Genomic DNA, 25,070 nt, shown 5'->3' with positions numbered 1-25,070 from the left:
ACATTTCCATCCTAACGCTACCAAGCAACCAGGTGTGTTTGTTAAAGGTATTATAGATATTCAAAAGTATACTGTGCCATGTAATAACAGTTTTGAAAAAAAAGAGAGAGAGCAATGAATCTTGGCAGGAAGAGGTACCGAATAATAATGGATAACAAGATTTTAGGAATACTTCAATGATGCCAGTAAAACTGCTTTAAGGAGTAAGCAGCTTCTACTTCCTGTTTTTAGTCAGTTCTTACTGCAATTACCAAAATCCTGTTTTTTTCTGTGTTAAGGTGCTTTCAGCAGAGTACTATACCTGCTCTTCAGTACTAGTGGCCTGCATTAGATGGCATTGTTGCTTACTAATATAAAGACGCTTTGGACAATCTTGCCTACATTTAATTGTACAATAATAATAATAATAATTATATTTATATATATCTGAAGTGAGACGCTCCCAAGATTATTTCAAAAGCATCTTAAAACACAATTACTTATTAAAAAAATTAAATCAGAAAATTTAAATAATTTGATCAATTGCAATAAGAACTCAATGAAATGCTATGGGGTTGTAAAATGATTAAAAAAAAAAAAAAAAAAAACATAATTTGATTTTTACTCTAACACGGACACAGTCTCGAAGGAGGACTCTTAAAGACAACAGCAGAATGCAATTCTTATTTTCACAGGATACACACTATTAATGGTTAGCATCTTGAAATTAGATTTCTCCAACATAAGTTCAAAATGCCTTCCCTTAAACCAACTATTTCAATAAAAAAAAAAACAATTGACAATTTAAAAAAAAAAGGGGGGGGGGGGGGGGGGGACCACAAAACCTAGCAAAAAGCTTTCAGTAACTAGTTTTATTTGACAATTAAATTGAACAGTATTTTTGACAATTTCCATACAGTTAACTCAAATCAACCAACGTGGGTGTAGCAGTTACACAGCAGAGAAAATTGAAGTACAAAGCCATGCTAGATAAATGCAGAAATTCTGAAAATGTATCCAGAGTCAAGTTAAGATTTTCTCAAGTCTATGTGAAACAGAACAATTGATTACTTCAGGATAACAATAATAATATACTGGTAATGAGATTCGACTGTCCACACTAGATGTGATACATTGAGAAAGTGAACTATGCAGACAGAAAAATGACACACCAGCAACATGTAGCTCCTAAAAAAGTGCTGATATTATAGCCGGCACTGTCACCAACAAAATAATTTCCTTAGTACACAAAATGACAGTACAGAGTATTGGACTAATTCACAGATCATAAAACTAGAGATGAATGGCCATTCAAAAGTTTAAAAAAAAGCTCTAAGCTACTTTTTTTTTCTTTTCCCTGTCTTTTTAAAGCCTGAATTTAAGGTGCTGCCTCACTAGAACCAAAACGCTAGAGTATAAACCCAGTATTCAAAAGTATAATGCAGCCTACTGGAAAAAAAATGGAAAAAATGTACTTTTACAGGTTAAAGACAACTTGCTAAAAAATGAGAAATTGAGACCAGATCAATGCAGACTGAAGTCAGCAGTCCAGCTTCTGATGTTCCAGTGAAAAAAAAAAAAACCCTAAAAAAGGGCTTGAGCCCAGGAGTTAAATCTGCTGCTGCATCCTGGCAGCTTTGAATTTGGACATCCTCTTAGAGGGTTCCTTCTGCACCTGGAGAACAACTTCCTCTGCCTTCCTCTCAGGAATTGTGGGAAGGGCTGGAGAAACTATGGTCAGGTGTGGAATCAATGATGGCAGGGTAGGGTCCTTTTCCACCACTGTGCCCGAAAATGCCTGCAGGGAAACAGCATAAAAAGACATCTTTAGACTAATAACGTGTGTGAAGAAATATGGACTTGCACAGTACATGTGCACTTTTCATTTGTTTATTTATTACATTTGGATAAAATCCAAATTGGAAAAAAAAATTTAAGGAGACAAGGACTGGCAATATTAGAACCAAGTTGTGTATGTCTTACTTCAAAGAGCCCTGGGAGTGGCAGGGGTTTACTGGGGGAGTTCTCCTCCTCTTGCAGGACCCCTTCACTGGTGTCGCTGTGAGTGGACTCATCATGGCTCAGGTTGCGACAGAAACCCCGTCGGTCATCGCTGCTCTCGCTGGTGTCACTGCACATACTGTCCTCCCGGCTACGAGACTTCAGGATGGATTTGCGAGGAACTAACTCGCCGTTCACAACATCGACAAACAGCCTGAAACAAAAACAATAATTTAAAGCAACTTCATAGAGGAGTCTCACTAGCCCATCAGACAGAAGATATATTTATATAAATTGTTAATATATTTTCAGAAAGTGTGCTCTAAAAAAAAAATACAACCACTCACACTGAACAGCAGTTTGAACCATTCCATGTTTTACTATAGACTTGACTGAACCAAGCTTGTTTGTAACCTTCATGGTTTGTCTAATTAAATCCAGGTGTGACAAATTAAGCTTACTGTAAAACCTGCTCAACTACTCAGTGGGAGTCTGTTTTTCCACTCTGCACTAGAATAGAATCACAGTGCATGCGAGAGATTTTAAAAGTGTCTTGGGGAAAAACAGGAGCAATGATAGCGTAAGGTGGGCTTCTCCCCAGAAAACCCTGTTATTAAGGAAGAGCCTTGCTTTGCTCCAGTGAACTCCTTTGAGAGGTAGGGATGCACAGCTGCAAGGTCCCCTATGACCGACGCCTGCCAATACCAGATCTGCAGCCAGCTGGGAAGCTGGTGATGAGGCAAACACATTGATTTCCCTTTCCCTTTTTGCAAAGGCAGTCGGCTCTATTATCTAGTCACAAAACAGATCTCAAGGCTGAGCCCTACACCTGTTCAGAGTATTACTCTAATGTAACGAAATACGACTAACATTTTCAAATCTCAGATCTATAACCCTGTATTTGTATTGAGTAAAAATGATCTATTATAAAAGAAGAATCAAGCTTTCTAATCAAACTTTTAAAAGGTTTCTAATGTAACATCAGCTTAATTTCTGTTTTGTGACTTAAGCATGCTAAAGAAAACAAGAATTCAGGCAAAAACAGCTGCAACTTGGAAGGCAGAGAGCTGGTAAATCAAAGATGGCAGTGAGGAGGTTATCAGATTATGGAAGAAAGAAGATATGCTTTCAGCAATGCACTGTTCTGTTTAATGTACAGTTATGACTTAATTGGCAATAAAATTAACATTAAAATGGTGATTTCTGTTTAAAGTGTCAGACATGCTCTTTGCTGCTTGTTGTTGGAGAGTTAATTGCATTCTTTATGACAGACTTTGCAGATTCAGGGCACTTGTAGTTCATTAGGTTTTTTTTTTTTTTTTTTTTTTTTTTTACATGTTGCTGTTGGAGAGATCTGTATGTTTTCACTGTTTACTCCTAAGGTGTTCCACAAGGATTGAAGACAACAGTACACATTTTCTTCAACTAGCTCTGGTAAGAAATTTCTCAAAATGTCTATCCTACCTATCAAAGAGATTACATTGATCTCTTTCTGTCCCAGACTGTGACCCTGTAAGTGAATCGGGATTGTGAAACCAGACATGGATCTCGAGTTAGACTATACTAACTTCATGACCACTTGGTTGGTAATATTACTGTTACCTGTAAAGGTCTGCAGGCATTTTAATTTTTGTGAGTCCTGGAACCGAGTGTCCGTTCCCATTGCTATTTTTTCTCTTTCGCTTGGCTTCCTCCTTCCTTTCGCTGAATTTCAGAGTGGTGTTCCGTCCTGTGTTTATCCTAACCTGGGATTGACAAAAAACCACAGTTGTGATGGGTTTTGCAGGTTAGGTTATTGGTACTACCTAAAAGCAGTATCAATAACCTGGATAAACTAAGCCAGCATGCAGTCCATGCACATCTAGCTTTGTTTCTTTTAATTAAGTTTTGCTTCTAAATACCTACAGTAAATTTGCAAACCACACTGTCAAAACCCACCCTTTTTGGCTCCACTGTGTGGGTGAAGTAAATTGTTGGTACACAGCTCCTCTCATCATCTTCATCGTCACTGTGATGTCGGCTGTTGCCGTTCACCTGGCATGTGATCAGTCTGGAGTCTTCCTGAGTGACTGGAGGCCAGCCCTCCTCTCCAAGCAAGCAAGGCAAGTTCCCGCTCGGATGCTCGTTCTCTTCCTCAGATGAAGAGGAGGTTGTGTCGTCCCCATTTGTATCTGCATTGTAAGACATTCTGACAGGGGGATTAAGATAATGTCACTTACTGACAATTGCAAATTAAAATAAACAAATGCATAAACAAATAATTACACAAAAAAATAGATTAGAAGGAACATCCACTAGCATGCTGTATGAAATGTACTGTGGACTCACATGCTGGTTTCAGGTCTGTGCTGCGCACAGCAAGTAAAATGCCACAGTCCAGCATATAGACAAATGACAGATTCCAGTAAATTTGTCAGCTAAGTTAGAATCTTTTAGATATTTTGAAACATATTAAACTAGAAGGCTGAAAGATATCACTAATAAGTAGGGAAATTGATTTTGAAATATTATTATAGAATGAACACAAGTAGAACAACTGTGTGTGTATGCAAATTATTCAATACACGTATAGGTCCTTTAGCTCACCACATGGCCATAGTGATTTCATCAGTAAAAACAGATATTTTTGCATTACCGATCTTTCTGATCCAGCAGCTCTTCTTGCGTCTCCAACTCGTCCAATCTGGCCCACAGCTCTTCTTCAGTCAGAATACCGCTTGTGGCTTTGGGATCACCTTCTCCACCCTCAAAGTTTGTATCGAAAACATCTTGGTTTTTCGGTCTGGAACATGGCTTGTGGGCAGTTCTTTTTCCTGAAGAGCATGCAGAGACGAGTCTTAGTGTACTGGTTATGCTGATTAAGTCACAACTGCTCCCACATATATTAACTGCTGATTGATTACTTCAACTAAGCATATCTCTGGTCAAAATATACATTTTACTTGTTCAGATTCCATATCTGCAGTTCATTGGCCCCATATTCTTATTGACCAATTTTCAATAAGTGAGAAGCCTTGTAGCTCACAAGAGACACTTACCCACTGAGAATTATACATTCAATTTACCCACAAGTAACAATTACCTGTTTTTAAAATTATGCTTTTCTGCGAATAAGACAGCTTACGTTGCAGAATGTGTCAATATGACCTAAAGATGGAAACATACACACAATATTATACTAGATACAAAACTAAATATCCGTGTCCAACTCATAGTAAACTGTCATTATTGGGACTAAAAAATGCCATTTTATGAGTTTTGTACAATTACAACTAAGAGACTAGAAAGCTGCAGGGAAAGATGGCTCCACACGGCTTTGGGTCACTAAGCAAATCTGAACTGTTTAGATTTCTGACAGTAGACTCTTTTTGCCTTCTCGGTTACTGAGTTGGAAAGGGTTAAAACGAAAGCCAGATGGGAGAGAGCAGGACGAAGATGAGCCTGGCCTCCTGGGAGCAAATCTCCATACTGTTCTACACTGGGCAGCTACTGGAAAAGGTCAGCTCAAAGTTTGGATAATCTGTTTGGTTTAAGACATTCACCGCCCGCTTCATTACAGGCAGGCTTTCAAAACTAATGAGAGAATCAAGAAATATTTGCTGGTGCTCTGAAAATTCCCAAGTTACTGAACATATTCCAAATACAACGTGTGAAATACTTTAAAAATTACTTAATAACTTATTAGCACATGTGTGATGATTTTTAAAATTGACACACACAATTGAAATTACACAGGGCACAAGGTAATAAATTCTAGTCAGAGTACTTTGCTTTATTTTGTTATACACTTGTGAATAAAAACAACGGTAGCCACAAATTGAAAATGTTACTGTTAATTGCATTCCTAGCTACTTAGCAATATGAAAAGTAATGAAGAGATGCTAGCAAGCATGTAACAATACCTTTGGTAAGGATTTCTTCATTCTCAACCTCTTCTATAATGTCCACAAAGTCTCCCTTTTCCTGATTAAGAAGAATAGGTTTTAGAAACCACTGGGAGAAATGTACATGCACTGCAGAAAGTGTGTTTGTTCAAACCTCCTGTGTCAAAAATAAGCAGCAAATTGTGCCTGCTCCATAAATAAAAGGAAAAACACTCAAACTGCATAATTGTGTAATACAAATGCTATTATTTCTTGCAATCAAAAATAAATCTTAATGAAGTAAAATGGCCATTAGAAGCATATCACTCTTAACAGTCTCTTGGCACATACATTTTATACTGTGCAAATTAGAGGTGCACTGATAAATCAGTAGCCTATCGGCATGGCACCAACATAAGGGAATAAAAATACAATCGGCTATTGGCAGCTATCGTTATTTTAGCCAATAATGTACACCGGTAGGTAGGTATTCATGCATGAATCCTCCAGCACAGAATTTAATGTTTGGTCAGGCGCGCTTACATTTGGCACAAGAACACAGAGACACTCATTTTCCCAGTCCTGTGTAACGTGCGACCAAAATGCAGTAAATAAGTCTCAAAATAGCGGATTTATTTATTTATTTAAATATCTTAAAACAAGAGGATAGCGAGTTGTGTGCAGAAACGACTTGATGCTACATTAATTCCAATGATGAACTGCAAGTAGAATATTATTCTGATGCTTAAAAAAACAATTCATAGTTTAGAGTACATGTAACCTATACAGTTACCAGACTAACATTCACCCAAAGTAATGCTTTGTAGTTGGTTTCAGGCTGACAAAACTTTAATAAATACAGGGTGTTTATTATTCAAAGATAGTATTAACCATGCAAATTATTGTTCAAATGCAGCAGCGATGCGCGGTTAGTAACAACAGTGCCTCTGTGATGTCTCTGCTCCGACCTCTCTCTCTCGCTCTCTCTCTCTTTGGCAGCTTGGCATCACCTCAGCTCCTCCTCTGTAGCTCATTTCATCAAATAATCCAACGTAAACAGTTTAGCTGAAAAGCACTTTTTTAAAACCAAGACTACAGCATAAACGACAACAATCTTGCTGTGTTTGTTTATCTTAATCTGCATTGGTTGCGGGTGCATTAGGCGGCATTTCAAAGCTGGAATTGATTTCTGTGCCATCTTGTTTAGTAACAAATTCAAATTTCACTGAATTTTGTAACTGAATATTTTCATGGCATGACTTTTTGTTTTTGATTAAGTGAAGAATTTACGTTGGGCTGCATTTTTACTTACGTTACTCTTTGTATTCATTTTCTGAAGTAAATGCAATAAGTAAACAACACATGTTTGTTTGTCATAAATACAACAAGTTAATTGTGTAACATTTGCAATTATAAAACGGTTTAAATATAGACCCTTGTCTTGTTCTAGTAGTTTACTTGCACTGTCTACTTATTATTGTTATCGGCCAATATGTGTAAATAACCATTGGCTAAGAAAATCTTATTGTCGCCCCCCTACTGCAAATACATTCATACTAATATCCTGTCTTTTAAAACAGGAAAAGCAGAGAGTTTAGGTAATTTAAGTGTCGTTTTCCAAGAGTTATTCAAATATAACAAGTCAGAGAAAGAAAAAAGTTGATTGCTCTATTGGAGCCACTGTAAACTTACAGAAGATCGTTTTTCGAGGTCTTCTGTGAATCCGACTCTGGCTTCAAAATTCTTCACTACTTTGTGCAAGTCATCCAGCGCATTTTTTACATCTGAAACGGACAAGGCAAGAAAAAGATGAATTGTACATTACTGAGCAGAAAAAAAAAAAGTAGGAACTAGAGAAATTATCAACATGTAATCCTTATGCCAGGAACAGGCTGAAAAAAAAAATGATTAGTGGATATCTAGTCTTTACAATTAGTTTTAGCATATTTCACTCGCATACAATGACTTCTAATGGGGTCAAGGAAAAGATGATTAAAATGCCTATATTTATGTGCTACCTAAAACTGTATCAAGTGATTTGTCTATGTCTTACATTATTTTAGCAACATCTGGCGCAGGGAGATTTAGGTTAGACAAGTAATTACTGTCATGTATTTGTCCCAGAGACAGGTGTACTTACATTTAAAAAAATCTACTTCCTGGCTTCTGCTGCTTTTGAAGAGAAGATTTCATTTGAACTACTGCATCACCCTTTAAACTGAAGGAATATAGATGTATGTACGTACAGTATGTAAATATATCAGAGGTCGGCACGGGTATATGTTGGGTTTTAAATTACTCAACCCGGGTCTCTTTTTACTACTCGGGGATCGATTATTAAATGCGAGAATTTAAAGAATGTAGAAAATATGATAACGCAGTTGTTAAAACACGCTATGCATTAAGCCTTTTCTTAACTGACTGAGTATCAAGGTTTCACAGAAAACATTAACACACAGCAGCAAGTACACCTCAATAATAACTGCACCGACTATTCTTCTCAAGAACTAAATAAGAAAGAAAACATTGTGTTGGATTTATGTCAGTGATAACTGAACTGTTAATAATAACCATGTGGCTTCCAATGTGGAAGGCTTTATCTACAATTATTGCACAGATACGTGAAACTGATGTGAAAGACAAATAATTTACTAACATCTATAATTACCCATACTTTAAATTAAACTTATAAAGCAATGAATAAATAAATTACAAACATACCAACTTTAATGTAGCCTAAAGTACAAAAACAAACTACCTTGCCATGTTTTTAAACAGCGGAATATGGCCACTAGATGTCACCAAGCATCCCGCAGCATGAAGCGCAATTATTAACATTAAGAACTGCATTCAAAAACAGATGTGTTTTTAATATTGTTTCAATCTTTCCGGTACTTAAAAAGGCTACATAAGTTTACACGTGTGCGTACTACATAGTACTTAAATATGCACTAAAAAAAAGTTAATATTTGTTATTTACTTATTTAATTGTTACCCAAAAGAACCCCAGATATTTCACAATAGGTACCCGGTTCTGGATTTTCTACCGATCTTTAAAATAAATAAATAAAATAAACTACACACACACACATATATATTTATTACACATACATACACACACACTGCATATAAAACTGACCAGATTTACTGTAAACACAACACCAATCTTATTCCTATCTCAAGCTTGAAGAAAAATAAATGGATTAAAGATTCAAGAGCTCTTAAGAACCACGTATTGGGTTTGCTATTAAAAAATGAAATGTCTTTCTGTAATTAAAAGTCCTCTGGATATTGACAATGATGCAGTAACACTCACTGAATCATCTTTGACCACGAAATCTGATATTAATGACCCAGGTCTAATTTGCCAATGCAAATTACAGTAGGTCATAATCCCTAGTAGCCTGCTGCTTCCAATACATGTGCCATTGTGTGCTTGTGTTTTCTGTAGAATAAGAGGCTTTTCAACACTTGAAGCACCTGGTATATTTTAATCCAGAAGACAGACTTGAATAGAAGCACGATGAGTGCATTTAAATTAATCTTTAACTTGCCTTTAAACACCCGCTTAGCATTCATCTTGAAACACTATAATTTACAGCTCAGGTAAGGAAGTCCAACGTTGGTGCTAATCAATGTTTGTAAAACCACTGGTCGTGTTACATTGTGACATGTTTGTGTTTCAGCCTGTGACAAGACAGCATTGCGGGCGCAGATGGTATCAGTAGGGACAGAGAGAGACTCAGGAGGCAAGAAAACTGCAGTTTAAGTGCTGCTGCACATTTTTAATAAACACAAAATAAAAAGGTTGTACAAACAAACACACTTATCACTGAGATAAATAACAAGGTTGAATAAAACAAGTCACGAACAAGGTCCAAAACAAAAGGTTTGAACAAAATACAAAAACAAACAAACAAAAAAAAAAAACTCAGACTGGGCATTTGCCTTCACTACTAACAAAATATGACTACAACGTTTCCAAAATAATAACAGCAAAACAGCACAAACACTCACTAAAAACTCCTGCTCCAAACAAAGGATTTTTCTCTCCTTAAATACCATGTGCCTGCAGCCTAATTATCATCAATTATTCAATTTATCTCCAGCCTCACATGTATTTTGGCCACCACCAAAACAATATTATTTACAGGCAGGGCCCTGCCCTGTCACATATCACCCCCTTATGCGCATCCTCGGGTGGCGATGGTGAGCAGGCGACCCCAGGCAAAGCAGGACAGGCGGCAACCCCCGGGCGACGGTTAACTGGCATCCCCAGGCAACTGCAATAGCGGACACTCGGGAGGCAATAGCAACAGTGGACCTTCATGAGGCGACGGCGGGAGGGGAGACCCCGGCCAAGCAGGCTGCAGAAGGAGCTCCACTTCTCCCCCTGGTCAGTAATCCTCCTCTAGTGGTGGAGGCGAGAGCGGCAAGCAGTCTCCCCCTGGCGGTGGAGGCGAGAGCGGCAGGCAGTCTCCCCCTGGCGGTGGAGGCGAGAGCGGCAGGCAGTCTCCCCCTGGCGGTGGAGGCGAGAGCGGCAGGCAGTCTCCCCCTGGCGGTGGAGGCGAGAGCGGCAGGCAGTCTCCCCCTGGCGGTGGAGGCGAGAGCAGCTAGTCTCCAATCCCTGGGGACTGGTGCAGCTCCCCCTCAGTTGCTGGGGACTGATGCAGCTCACCACCTTTCGCTGGAGACAGAGTGGCTTCTCCCTCTTGCGCTGGACGCTCAGCCTCCTCCCTACTGGGCACTAGAGACGGCCGGGTCCGGTCCCCAACCAGGGCCTGGTTCCACGCCTCCACATAAGGGGTTTCCATAGGGACAGTCCTCCCAGTCATGCCCAAACTCTCCACCGGCACCGCACAGGGGGGCCCCTTCAGCCCTTCAACGTTCCTGCTCCGCTGCCAAGTCCGGGGGTCCCAGAAGGGTCTGAACCATTCAGAATCTCTTGCGCTGCTGCTGCTGTTGTACTGCTGTTTCCTGCAGCTTTTCTTTCTCTTTTTTTTTTTCAATCTACAGTCCCGCTCCAAGTCTCTAGGGGGGTGCTATCCCACAGGTAACACCATAGTGACAGCATAGCATTGTGGGCCCAGATGGTATCGGCAGGGACAGAGACTCAAAGGCAAGAAAACTGCAGTTTAAGTGCCGCTGCACGTTTTTAATTAACACAAAATAAAATGGTTGTACAAACAAACACACTGCTCACTAAGCTAAATAAAAAGTCACAAACACAGTAAACAGGATCAAGACAACTGGTTCAAAGGCTAAAACAAAAGGTTTAAACAAAAAACAAAAAACGCAGGCTGGGCATTTGCCTTCACTACTAACAAAATATGACGACAAACTTTCCAAAATAATAACAGCAACACAGCACACTCACCAAAAACTCCTTTTCCAAACAAAGGATTTTTTTCTCCTTGACCTTCTGCAGTCCTATGTCAGACCATGTACGATATTACAATTTTCCCTTTGCAGTCCGATATCAGAAAGGCGTAAAGCACAGGTCTCTAGTCGTTTTTTCTCCGGAAAAAGCAGAGAAAACCTTTCAATGGCCGAATGAAGCCAAAAAAGAAAGGGGCATATCTGACAGACCCATGCACCATAGAGATGGCTGCTTCTGCATCCAGCACTCAAAGAATATCATACACATTTGCAGAGCTTTCTGAGATGTTATAGTAATAAAACAATGACTTGGATTGCATTATTGAGGAGTTAGGTGATAAAACGAGTGATCAGGAGAGGATCTATCAGTATGCACGTCTATAAAGAGGTATGTGAAATACAGCAAACAAGGTGTCGGGCCTGGTTGGAGATACAGTACGGACTGTCCTTTTGCTATTCAATGCCTTTTAAACCTGTTTTACTCTGAAAAAGAATGTTTTAAACAGCATGTGTAAAATAAATAGCGCGTGTGAAAATAAATTGGACGTGATGCGCCTGACAAGCGCTGAATAAATGGACTGCAAAGGGTTAAATACCAGGAGCCTGGAGCCTAATTATCATCAGTTATTCAATTTAGCTCCAGCTACATACATGTATTTTGGTAGGGATAGGAAATTAACCCCATCCCTGTCAACCACTTCCAAAATACCACAAAACAATGTTATTTACAGGCAGGCCATATAAAGATGTTTATAATTTAAAAACTAAGGAAATAAACAAGAACCTGCATTTATAGCGCCTTGGCACATTCAAAAGCTAAGCAAGATTGTTCCTGTAGGCAATAGTCTATTCAAAGATCCTCAAGTACTTAAAACATACGCAAGACTATTTAAAGTCACAAGAGTCCACGATCTCTACTGACCCCTAGTGACTAAAGCAATTAGAGCAGTACTTTTGGACATTTTCAATCTTCAAAAACTGCTGGCTGCATACAGGCAACACTTGTATTTAGACCCCTTAACCCATAACTGCTTTTTTCAGGTGCAACATGGCCAGAGCCCTATTTTTATATGCGTCTCATCAACAACGTGCATTAGAATGCCAGAATAGAAGAAGTGTTGTTGCATCCTCTATGTTCTTGTTTTTTAAGATTTTAGCCAAAGGTGTTTTGAGTATATATAATTCACAGATGTTATTTAAGATTGGTATGGTGTACGATATACAGCATTCATTTAATGCAATAAGCCAGCCATAAATAAAAGTGGAAGAATTAGAAAAAAATTAATTTATGACGCCTTTCTACATGCAGTACACGCCTTGTCCCTGATGTTTGCTTTATTACTGATATTACATGATACTTATGTTTTAGGTGGTTAATAATCGCTGCTGCCGTCACTCTTATAGACAGGCTGTGGGGATGTCAGTTAATCTCTTATTCCACATGGCTGGGGAAGATCTTCAAAAACAAATCAGACCATGGGGGGAAAAAAGAAAAAAAAAACGACAATGCTAGAAGTCTAATATGATTTATTGTAGGTACATATCATGGCAAGTGTAGCAACTGTTTCTGCTTCTTGTGGTTCCCTTCACTAAATGAGAGGTACATCCTTTAAAATGGAAATGTACTTCATGTTAATTTGGTACTGTGTCCTAACAGACCATCTCCAAGAGCTATTCTTACAAATACAGTAAAAGGAAAAACAGAAACAAGGTTATACATTTTTTAACCTGTTTCAAATAGGGGTCACATCTAGCTTGATCTGTGAATTTAGTGCTATTGAAAGTTACTAGATGGATTCCTCCATTTAGTCACACCAAATGTTTTCAGTTGTGATCAGCTACCTTGTATCATAGTAAACAACTCACTGTTGTAAATTATGTACACCAACACAAAATACTGACATCAGCCTACAAACCTCAATACACAAGGATGCTAGATCAGTGGGTTCCAAACATCCGAAAGTGACATTACTATTACAGTACTTGCCTAAAATTTAACATACACGATTAATTATTTTTAATATGTTTTTGCATATAGGCTCAAATTGGTATATACTGATGCCCTTTCTATATATAGACTGCGTATGCATGAAATAAATAAGCCAAGCTATTTAAAAATTAAAGACTTATCTATTTACTGTCAAGATCTGTACTCTGAGACTGTCGCAGATTAAAGCTGAAACAAAAGCAACACAACAGGAGCACTGGCTTTTATTAACATTTTGTGACACAGCACATCACCACTTTGAGCTGTAGTAAATAGAGCTATAGGGAAAATCACTGTTGACAAAGTACATTCACGCTTAGTTTCAATGCAATTTTGCTCAAGCTCAACAATCTATTATTTTACTTTACACCCTTCAGTGAAAACGGACACAGCTATATCAAAAGATACCGTCAGTCACAATACATGGTTTAGCTTTTTAACTAGTTCATCTTCAGATAAATATTAAAAAAAAAAACTACACATACATGGATTGTTAATTAAAACCTCCCTCAATGGAATGCAGAGATGCTGCACAGTGAAGAGGGAGCCTAACTGGCAAGACAAAAGCAACCAGCATCTAAGAGGTTAAGCCTGAATGCATTAACAAAAGAAAATTATAGCGTAAACAGTTCATAAAATCTCACAGCCCTGATGTCGCTCTAGATCATTAAATTTCTGCAACAATTAGACCCTTTCTCACGGCAGCAAATTGGACCCGTTGCCATGGCAAATCTGAGCCCTTAAGTCATACATCTTTGATTGTGGAAAGGTCAGACGCAGACAGCCTAATAACTCAAGGAGCTGTTTGACAGATTTCATCCAAGCATGATCACATAACAGCAGAAAACTATGTTTGCAGTTGTTAAAAAGCAAGAGGGTCAGGGAAAAGGTTAAGGTTATGGAATGTTTTTGCTTCAGTAAACTGAGTCAGATAATGTGTCTAACCAAGTTTACATTTGAAAAGAATAATATTTTAGGTACAAGGTCAGATCAATAGCATTATTTTCTGAAGCAGGCAAAGCAGTAGTAAGCAGTAAATTTCTTAAAACAGAATCTATATACCTTTGACAATGTAAATGAAAGATGATACATTCCTTGACTTAGCAGGTGAAAAATGTAAGCTCTTGAGCACTAAAAATAATTGAATGCTGTGAAACAATATACCATACCAATATCTCATATTTAATTAACAATCATATAATATATACATCAGAACGAAAGTCAAGTAAAATAAGTTGGAATTTACAGTTTAAAAAACGGTAAACCATTTACTGTTTTAAAAGAATCTGGACCTCACCACACAGCCATCTGTTGGCTTTGCTTTGTTTAAATGGTTTAATTGTTTTTTTAACTCTACTCTCATATCTGTAATATAAAAAGCATTGCATAATTTAAACAATTTCAAGTTTGCCTTAAAGCAAACTTTCCTAACAATAACAGGATGAAGTGCCTCTGATCTTTTTGGTGTTTTCAATTTGCCTGGTTGATGATATCACTGGCAGTCTGCTAAATGTCCCACAGGTACTTCACACACCGCTGGGAGAGGGGGCATCGAGGGTTGCTGCTGACAGCTTCACAGGCACTTCCTCCTTCTTTACTGTGTTTGGAAGACACTTGCAAACCACACCAACCCCAGGGTGCGTCACTGCATCTGTGAACGGCTGAGATCTGGCAAGCAGCTGAGTCGCTAGCCTTCGTTTCATCGATTTCATACACATCTACAGTCCCATCAATTTTTTAAAATTGAAAACAGAGTATGAGTAATAAAAATAATGTATTGCCCTCCTAATGCACTTCAGCAAAAACTTCCAGAGTACCCTCTGGTGTGCCAGTTTTACTTTCTCCATCCCATTCAGGCTGGCCTTTCTATGCGAATGAATACCAACTGATATTTATTTTTATATATATATATATATAATATATATATATATGTACTATATATATTATATATATATATATAGGAGACAAGACTGATTCGATTCCTTAATTTCACACCAGGTACCCAGACATCAGGTGATCCCTAAAGCTTAGAAGTACAGAAGCACAGAAGTGCGGACAAGCTTAATTGGAGGTTTATAAAGAGTAAACAGGACTTACGTTTCTTCCTGTGCTCCACCAGGTTACTGGCCTGCTTTGCTGAACATTTTGCAAACCAGTTGTCACCCAACAAAACCGTGACCTCATTTGTATGGACAAGCTTTCCTGGCATGAAGGCAAGAGGGCCAAATGGTACCTGTCACAAAAAATTAGATGTCACAAAACCCCTGATTAATATTAAATACAGATACAAAAAGCCTTGCGATCTCCTTCAAATAGAACTGTTAGGACTATAACAAACATCGCTGGAAGCCATTATGCCCAACAATCCTTACTGTGATCTTGAAATAGCCAGAAAAGGGGGTAATTCATCCACAATAAAATGTGGATTTGACCAACAAATATTGCATGTTTAAACCAGTACGTTGACACATCTACACTTGTATGTCCACCATAAAAATACACACCCAAGTACTTTCCACACTAGGAGGGAGGTGTAGGACTGTGATCACAAGATTCTGCCATCAGGTAGTCTCCTTAACAACCTCAAAAGAAGCTACATGCTCAGAATGGCGACATCTTTAGGCCCCATGGATGAATTTAATTAAGGAATGGACTTTAATTCCATAGAAGCACATTTTAATGTAAAACCAAGTCACCTGAGCGTAACTGACACTGGTGAAAGTTACAATATTTTAAGAACAGAATTAAAAGTCACTGCCAGTAGCATTGAGAGTCTGAAGCGATACATTACAACTTGAAATGAGTGTGCACTAGGTATTCAACCCATAAACCACCAAGGCTTAAGATGTAATTATTCATTTATTTGGGTTTACTGATAATACTAAAAATAACAGGAACGCGTTTCTCACCAGCTGGACTAGACTTGATATTTCTATACCACACAAAAAAACGATGCTTGAAGTTGGCACTTACCATAATATCATACAATAGTTTGTCCGGCAATGTACTGAGCCGTTGTTGAAGAGCTTCATAGTCGCTTTGGACTTTCTTCCTGTTAAAATATTCAGCATTGACAATTTATAACTGCACAACATAACAAAATAAATACAAATTATATTAATACAAATACAAAATATTAATAAAAGGTTTCTGCATATTTTAAGATCCAAGAATTTTAACTCATTCAGCAGCTTTGGATGTACAACTCAACGTGTAATCAACACATCTTGATTGCGCATTATTTAAGTAGTGTGGATGGGTACATTTGTTAGGCTCTTGTTTTGTAAAATTAAAGACTGGAGTAACACCTCGAAAATCTGGCCCAGCTTTACCCAATGTTGTTTCAATAATAAACCTTCAAATGATATTATAAAACATAGCATATACTGTATTGCCAAATGTAATGTGTCTTTCTATTTAGAATCCACTGAACAAGTTCCCTATTAGTTCCAATCATAAAAAGATACCACTAAAAGGAATTTTCACTACGGCCAGGGTAATTCAACTGCCAATGAATGAACATGCTGTTAAAATACTTATTTTAAATTTTAAATCAAAACTATTTTATGCATCAAGACTGCAGAAATCCATGGCAAGTCATGTCCAACTTAGAATACAGGGAAGGTAGATTTAGATTAGTGGCAGAACTAGGCTTTGGCATTGTGGCTGCAAATCTTACAGATTGCGCGTTACATAAGGCTTAGGCTCAAAAATTGCCTGTCTACTGTATTTAATGCCTATTTAAATTAATCTGAACAAAAAAGTTTTCAGAAATGGTCATGAAACAAGAAAGAAAAAACACAACACTTCTGTTCAAACCTGTCATTGTCTGTTTGTGTGAAACTGTTGATCTGCTTAGAAATTATGGAGCACAATGCAGTAATATATTGCAGCTCTACAGAGTATAAAAAGCAATTAACTGGAAAAGAATGTGTTCAAAACAGACTTAATTATTTAATGGCAATGCATTGATAAAATATTTTGAATTGTGTAGATTGAATAATTGCTTAATAAAGAGGGCAAACTGTTTTATTTTGTACTGGGAAGATGAAATGTTAGCACAGACGCTGGGAATATGTATGCAGACTCATGCACAATAGCAATTATTTATCCTCTGAAAATCAGAAACATTAACTATTCAGGCATTACTTCACTGCAATGACCATATAGTGTATTTTATGTTGATATTATGATTGAGTTTGTAAAATTATAGGCCATTCCTGCTATCATATATGTATTTTATTTAGAATAGCGAGTAAAAAAAACTGGACATTCTTGCAAATATGATATTTGAAATAAAGTTAATGGTTGTGCCAGGCAACATGATGTGTAGTTTCATATCATTTAAGAGAATGACTGTGGGTCCTACTAGATTATCGATACAACTTACTGCATGTATGCTTCTCTGCTTTTTTTATAAAATATATATTTGGTATAAAGTGAGGTCTGCCTCAGTAATTCTTACACAAAAAAAACATGTTAAATGCCCAACTAGAATTTTTGGTCATTAACCAGGTACTGATGTCAGTAATAAAAACAGTATTCCCAGTACAGTATAAGAATTGTACATGCTGTAATTATACAAGTTGCTATTGCAGTAGGTGAAAACAAACACATTCAAGTTAAATCTAAACAGATAAAGTTAGTATATTTTCATTTCCCTTTGTTTTATTCCAGTTTAAAAGCCGTTTAGAGGTTTATAATGTAAAATCATTCCTTTTAGAGAAATGTGAGCAAACTTTGCATTTTCTTTAAACAAGTAGCTCTGTGAACTTTGCATATACTGTACAGGCACTCTAACTGCAATGCTCTTATTTAATAATTCAACCCCCTTTGTTTGTTGTTTAAATAAACTACTTTATTGTACATCATTACAGTTATTCAGTGGAGACAAGCTGGGACTTACCAGTGCTGGATTTGGTCTTGGCAGCCAGTGACTACCTGTCATTAAAAAAGACAACTGCTTGTGAAATATACAGAAAAGCACATTACAGATTTTTTATTTTATTTTTTATGTTAACACAGATTCCGCATTCATCATCCTTTGAAATTATGTATAATCATGACAGATGCTATTCTTTATCATACAGTCTTCAAATATAAAAAACAGAAAGTGGAATTGATATTGGAATATGTATTGCATTTCTATCCAATAAACGTAGCTTGATTCCACAGGAACCAATCATATCACTGGCTTTAATCCAGTGCAACCTTATTATAACAAACACTGCAGTATGGGGTCCTCATCAATAAACTCAATACTGTAGATACCTTCACAGTGCAATGTGCCAATGGGGCCCGGCTTTTATCCACATGACTTAGTTCACTTTTAAATGGCAGTACAAATAGGAATTTTAAAAGCAGATATTTCACTTTAACTAATAGCACACTGGCCACTAGGTAAGAGAATACTAGTTACACCATTTTACATCTGTAGCATGTCACCATCTATTAAATGAATCTTTATTTAGTGCACCTGTCACTTGCAGTACAACAGCACCATCTACAGTTTGTCAGTGTCACATATAAAGCATCAGTTAATTCCAGGCATGCTGCAAACGCTATTAAAATGTGTGACTTCGGTATATTACCATTCAACCCATCGCTCCTTTAAGTTTGTTTGTGATAAAAGGAACATTGTAACAACAATGTTACAATGTTCCTTTTATCACACTTATTGGAGACACACTTATTGGAAATTAAACTAGCAAAGAGGGAAATAGGGATATTTTTTATTCGAGAAACAACTGGAGCTGTGAGTAGTTTTAGGGAAGATTACCTGAAAAGAGTTCCTCGTCTGCAAAAAAGTTATACAACCGCCACTTCACAATTAGCATTAAACATTTTACAGAACAAAAGAGTAAATTGGGGGGGCAAAGCAGTAATTTGAAATGAAAAAGCATTGCTTCAGCCCATTTTTAACAAATTGCATTTTTTCCTATACATTTTGTCTGATTAACAGCTCAGCGTTGAATTTATCTTTAAAAACATAGCGCAGCACCTGAGTTAAGCCACTAGGTTTCGCCATGTACTGTACAATAAAAAAATAAAACACCACCTTAGAGCAGGGGGGTCTCCAACCCTGGTCCTGGAGAGCCCCAATCCTGCATGTTTTATGGGTGTCTGTCATCAATGGCTAAAGATCTGGAACACATGTTTCTTGAATAACTAAGCCAATAACTAACTGGTTCAATTAATTAACTGAGAGCTCAGTTGAAATGAAAACCAGAAGACCTTGTAGCTCTCCAGGACCAGAGTTGGAGATGCCCTGCCTTCGAGGAACTGAAGAAACACAGTCACATTTATTTTCACGAGGGGGTGAAGGTCTTGTTTTTATAACCGTTTTGGTCCAATGTTTTTCTTAAATAAATACACCTCTATGAAGTGTGTACCTGTGTGCAGCCTGGTTCAGAATCACGTTCTGGCTTAACCCTTGCATGACCTTCCTATAAAGCCGAGGTCAAAATCATTATAAATGTTGATTTTATGATATGCAACACCATACAAAGGGAAATATCAGTTTCAGTTATCCACTCTCAACACTGAGAAGTATACCAAACCAGAAAAAACAAGACCTGGGAGGGAAGTCTCCTCACGACCCATGCTCTCTGCCAGCAGCTTGTCCAATACAGTTCTAGTACAGTACAGAAGTTTTCATCTTTGAATTGCAATCCTTCTCCTGCATACATAGAAAGTTGTTTTTCTTCTTTGCGACAAAAATAATGTGCAGAATCATGACATCCCTTGTTCTATGTAAATTAGCCTTTTGAAGATAATGTAACAGTGTCAAACTGTTAATATATGTAACAGCATACATTATTTTACAAGAACAAAAAGTTGCAGTGTATGCAAGGCATCTCTACAAAGCTGAAGGAATGTAATGAAATTTTTCCAGCTTAAATGGTAAAAAACAAAGAACAAGATGCAAATTCCTTGACTGGAATGCAGCGTTACATTAACACACTCCCTTTTAAGGGAGCTGCCACGTTTTATTTTAAATCTGGTATCGGGTACAGTATAGTCGTACCCAGTTTTACAATGGGATATACAGTAGAGCGGTATAGGGGATGGCAACATGTCATTCCACATTAATCTCTGCAATACCACTTTTTTTTTTTTTTTAAGCACATTTCCAACCAACAAAGTGACCAGTCAAGCCATTTGCATTATACAGACAGTGTGCCAGAAACACTTGCTAATCAATCCCAGAACTGCAATCTATTTAGAAATCTTTAGGCTTCAGAAACGTGGTCAGAATAAGGATGAGGTGCATTCATAGGGCAAGGGAGACGAGAGTATTGGCAATAGCGGTCTTTATGCATCTCATATGTCAATAAAGGTTATGTGCAAGCTCTTATCTAATGGACCACACTATTCATTTTAAAAGGACAGAATTGATTTTTTTTTTATTTATTTTTTTAGCTGTGGGAAGAAAGAAACAAGTTATGTTCTATAAGTAAGTCTTAAATTGTGAGCCATACTGATTTAGCAATTCATTTTTTCATAACTGTAGGTTTAAGGTAAAATAAAATTTTATCCAGTTAAACTTCAGGAAAAGATGTTAGCAGAACCATCAGGCCATGTGACCATGGCAATGGCTTTTAACCATTTTGGCAGAATGGGAGAGTCAAAGCTCATGTCTCGGTTCTATTTTAAGATCATGAAGGTGACACGATATACTTCCTCTTTTTAAAAAAATAATTTTCAACTAACTGACTGAAATAAAAGAATCTAGGCCTAACTCCCAATTGCTATATGTCCTACAGCCAGAGAATGTAAATTATATTTCAGTCTTTCTAATAATACTCTAAAACAGGGCTGGATGATTACTTAACACACTGATAGTTGTCATTGTTGTTAAGCATACATTAAATCAGGGATTCATAAATTCAGAAACACACAGCAGACTCAGAGGGGATATGAAATTAGTATTGCGCTCCCTTGGATGCAGCTCCAGATCGGGTTCTTCTACCAATGATGAGGCAGCTTTGATTCCAAATAGAAAGTTCCCTGTGCTAGCTGTGTGCCTGTGAATAAATCACTTTAATTAAATGAAATAAAGTAGAAAGGAAGGGGTTATGTGAAAAACAAGATGAAAATGGCATTTGCATAAAGTTAGCCCTTAGAAAACAAGCCTAAAGCAGGATTTTCCTGTTAAATCAATGGAGTATTTGCATACTATACACCACAGTCAAATAAGAGACCCCATGAGTTAATTTGCATATTGCTTGCAAGTTATTTTAAAATGGGAGAGGGGGTTCAATAAACTCTCCAACAAGAACTTTTAAATTCTAATTATGTGTTGTTAGAGCTAAACAGAACTAATGCAATGATATTCTTTTGAAAAACAATTTCTACTATAAAGTTTAGGATTGGGTTAAAAAGGGTGTGTAGGCTGGTTTTAATACCAACTTTGCTAAAACGATAAGTATAGTATGTACAGAAGCGCCGAGTCATAATACCCTATGGATTACAATTTTTTATGTTGATAACCCCTGGTTTTCTCAAATTTGGTTTATAGAGGCTAGGTAATGCAAAACTATATTTTACTAGATAAAACAATAGCAAAACTGAAATGGGGTATTGTACATTCATTCTCCAGAACATGCCGGTTTTACATTGTATATACAGGGGTGCTCTCATAGCTCTTAGAACACTTAATTAGAAACCAACTCTTCTGTTGCAGGATTGTACTTTCAAATGATTAAATATTTGAACCTTACAACCACAAAACTAGACAGACACATCCAAAGTTGGCACATTGTTGTTTAATTTTCAAATTCACCATGTTACCACAAGAGGGCAGCATAGACCAAAGCTTGGCTTGGATGGAAAAAAAAGATTTGAGAGGGAGTCAATAAAAATACTGAAGGTAATTAATAGACTGACAACTCACTACTTTAATAGCTACTGTGCAACTTTTCGGTTATCGCCTTCTTCACATAGCATGGTAGAAACAACTAGGTAGACTGATTCGTCCGAAATTTTGTATGTAATTATTAAAAAGTATTAAAAAGTAGCGAGTCCTTTCGTCAAGTATTTTTAGTTATCAGTTTATCAATTATTTGTGTGTGTATCTAAATATCTATACACACACAGAGTAAGTATGCACATACATAACTTGAGCTACTGAATGCTTTAATCCACAGTTGCAAACTGTTAATTCAGTCTGAATCTGTAATATTTTTGCTATTATACAGAATACTTTTTTTTTTTTTTTTAAAGTCAATGTACAATTCAATTCCTAATAAAATCTCATACAACCCTTTTTCCAGCATTGATTGCATTATATGCATAAAAGTATTATGAACAGAATACATTTGAATAACAGTTGATACAATGTTTACAAAAGCTAACAACTATTACCAATATCACAGTCGTAGCCCTTGCCATGGATAACATACTAAACCAGGTCATAAAATTATTTTTCCGTAATGAGACGATCATTTGTCTTACATTTTCTTACCCCTTTACAAATTAAACACCTGCCCTGCTTACAGTACACACAATTAATAAATAAAAACCTTTTTTTGTTTGTTTTGTTTGAAAAACACAAAGTTAGGAGGAGTTGGTCACCAGTCCTGTATATTGATGATCACACAGCTGTTTTAATAGGATACAACAGAACACTCAAAAAGTGCCTCTTCCTTTAAGGGTTCATCCTGTTGCACAGGAAAAAAATTAATTAGCCATAGATCCTTTTGGACTGCTGCCCCCTTCTGGTAAAACTGCTTCAGTCAGTCACTAGTTTTTAAATAATGAGGTTAAAAAAAATAATCAGTGAAACAAACATGAATATATTGGACTTCATTAATTTTACAAGGAATATGTACTTTAATTAAAGATATATATCAGCTTTATTGCAGAATTTAAATTCTAAGGTCAACTTTGATATGATGCCACATGACTACAGGCAGAAATAGTTCTGCTTACTAAACCCACTTCAACATGTGCCCATTTGTCAGGTTTTTCTTTTTACTGATATGATTTACTCAAGAGTTAACAATCATTAAGCTGGGGGCTGACAGGGAGAGCACTCATTCAAGGGAATGTTGTGTTGTGGTAATTCCCATGTGTCGGTGGGTTTGGAAGCATTTGACAGGGGCAGACATCTATTTACCCCCCACAAGAATGACTGTCCACTCCAAGATGACCACATCAGCGTAAAGTAGATTCACTTTGTCAGTAGGGATTAGGTGCCCAGTTTGTCTCAAACAAACTGGGCACACAGAGGTCCTTTTCTCTTACGGGAACTTGCTGTACAATATGACCCAATTGCTGCAGTCTTAAAATAAGGTGTCAAAATACTACAACTAAAAGAATGGTTTTGTATGATTTTGTTAGAAAATCTACCACTGTTTAGTGTTTAAGACCTCTTTTTATATATTTAACTATTAACGTGCACATCCCTTGTAAAAGTAAGGAAGACCAGTATACCCATGTTTGTTTCACAGAAAAGTATATTTAACCTCTCATTATTTAATAACTGGTCGATGAACCAGAAGGGGGCAGCAGTCAAAAAATGGGCATTTATAGGCTTCTTTATAATTGCTCCTGTGCAAGAGGTTGAACATTAATTTAGGAAAAGGTCCCTTGTGAGTGTGTTTATGTTCTATACTATTAAATCCACTATTTTATTAATATGTTGGACTTTAAAACACATGACTGGTGACCAACTGCTGCTAATTTATTCTCTGTTTCCCTTTCAACTGGCAGTCACGACTATTTTATCAATGCATACAACTATCAAAAGCCTTGTTAAATGACACTTCTATTGCTGATGCCAGAATATATTCTAATTTCTAAGAAAGTAAATGCAGCGTACTTCTTCAGAACGGTAATGTTCTGTCTAAATACACCTTTAACCCCAATCATTGTACCGAGTTACATATCGCTGGCGTAGTGTGTGTGTATGTGTGTATATATATATATATATATATATGGCTATGTTTGGTTGTCGCTGAAACTGGACACTCACCACTGCTCTCAACACTGTCTTGGATTTAGACTAGTTGTACAAACACCTCATGTGCAGCAACCACACGGGCGCTGCTTTTGCTCTTGTGCAACATTTTTGATTAGTTCACCACTACGACTACCTTATTGATTTTTGATAAAACTGTAAACTGACTGGTGCTTATTTATACATGTTTGAAAAAGTGACGTTAGGGGGCATAAGTAAAGGGTTATCTAACGTAAACATGATGCAACATGTGATTGACAACGAATTTTCTAGAAAAACACATTACCAACTTTCACTTGCAATTATCTTCCAAAACCCACAACTGTACTGAACAACGTTATGTCATTATTATTATTTTGCACGAAAAAAAAAACCAAACAAACAAACCACAACCAAACTTAAACGCCACACTGCGAACCCTAACCTAACGACCGCGTGGAAACGCAGATCAGTTATTTGCCCATAGGGATTTCCGTTTGTTTTGTTTTGTTATTTTACCTTAACTTGTTCTTCCCGGAATCTAGAAACTTCTTGCGGGTGGAGTTTTTTACTTTCGTTTCTTTCTGCCATCTTCCGATGGGATTATACACGAATGCGCGTTAGTTATCTGTTGTTTGTTTTTCAAAAAAGGGTATCTCAAGGGTTGTGAGTCCTAAAGAAATGTTTATGAATGCAATTGCAGGATTTTTTTATCCCCTCTGATCTCCTTGTATTCATCAATGGAGCAGCGGTTGTTATCCAGAACTTCGGGAGTGAAACCATTTCACACTCGCATTATTGTATTTCGCTGTTTCCTTAAAAAGACCCACTGATGTGTCGTTTCCCGGAGTCTCAGCACCTTCTCTCAACCTGCGCCATGTTCCTCTCACACAGTAGCTGCTACGCCTCCTACTGAACT

The 25,070-nt window shown here is 37.2% G+C and overlaps 1 protein-coding gene across 1 annotated transcript; it reads right to left on the bottom strand.

Moving 5' to 3' along the window:
- Positions 1–836: 836 nt before the first annotated feature.
- LOC121325731 (unconventional prefoldin RPB5 interactor 1-like) lies at positions 837–25,070 on the bottom strand. The gene is made up of 11 exons (XM_041268640.1): positions 24,671–25,070; positions 18,116–18,150; positions 16,183–16,261; positions 15,307–15,442; positions 7,536–7,627; positions 5,883–5,943; positions 4,616–4,793; positions 3,919–4,168; positions 3,583–3,725; positions 1,963–2,194; positions 837–1,777 (listed from the first exon to the last, which is right to left on the bottom strand). Exons 1-11 carry the CDS (start codon positions 24,740–24,742, stop codon positions 1,589–1,591), a joined length of 1,467 nt encoding a protein of 488 aa, XP_041124574.1. The 5' UTR covers positions 24,743–25,070; the 3' UTR covers positions 837–1,588.

This window comes from Polyodon spathula, chromosome 13 (assembly GCF_017654505.1).
Source record: "Polyodon spathula isolate WHYD16114869_AA chromosome 13, ASM1765450v1, whole genome shotgun sequence".
Classification (NCBI taxonomy): Eukaryota; Metazoa; Chordata; class Actinopteri; order Acipenseriformes; family Polyodontidae; genus Polyodon; species Polyodon spathula.
This window is presented reverse-complemented; position numbering and strand designations above follow the sequence as displayed.

What these genes read in the sequence shown, in the direction of transcription:
- LOC121325731 (XM_041268640.1), bottom strand. Translation starts at nt 24,742, where the DNA reads ATGGCAGAAAGAAACGAAAGTAAAAAACTCCACCCGCAAGAAGTTTCT. An exon ending in TCCGGGAAGAACAAGTTAAG is followed by an intron (nt 18,151 to 24,670) that starts GTAAAATAACAA and finishes TTTTAATGACAG; the next exon opens with GTAGTCACTGGCTGCCAAGA. An exon ending in CAAGACCAAATCCAGCACTG is followed by an intron (nt 16,262 to 18,115) that starts GTAAGTCCCAGC and finishes ATATTTTAACAG; the next exon opens with GAAGAAAGTCCAAAGCGACT.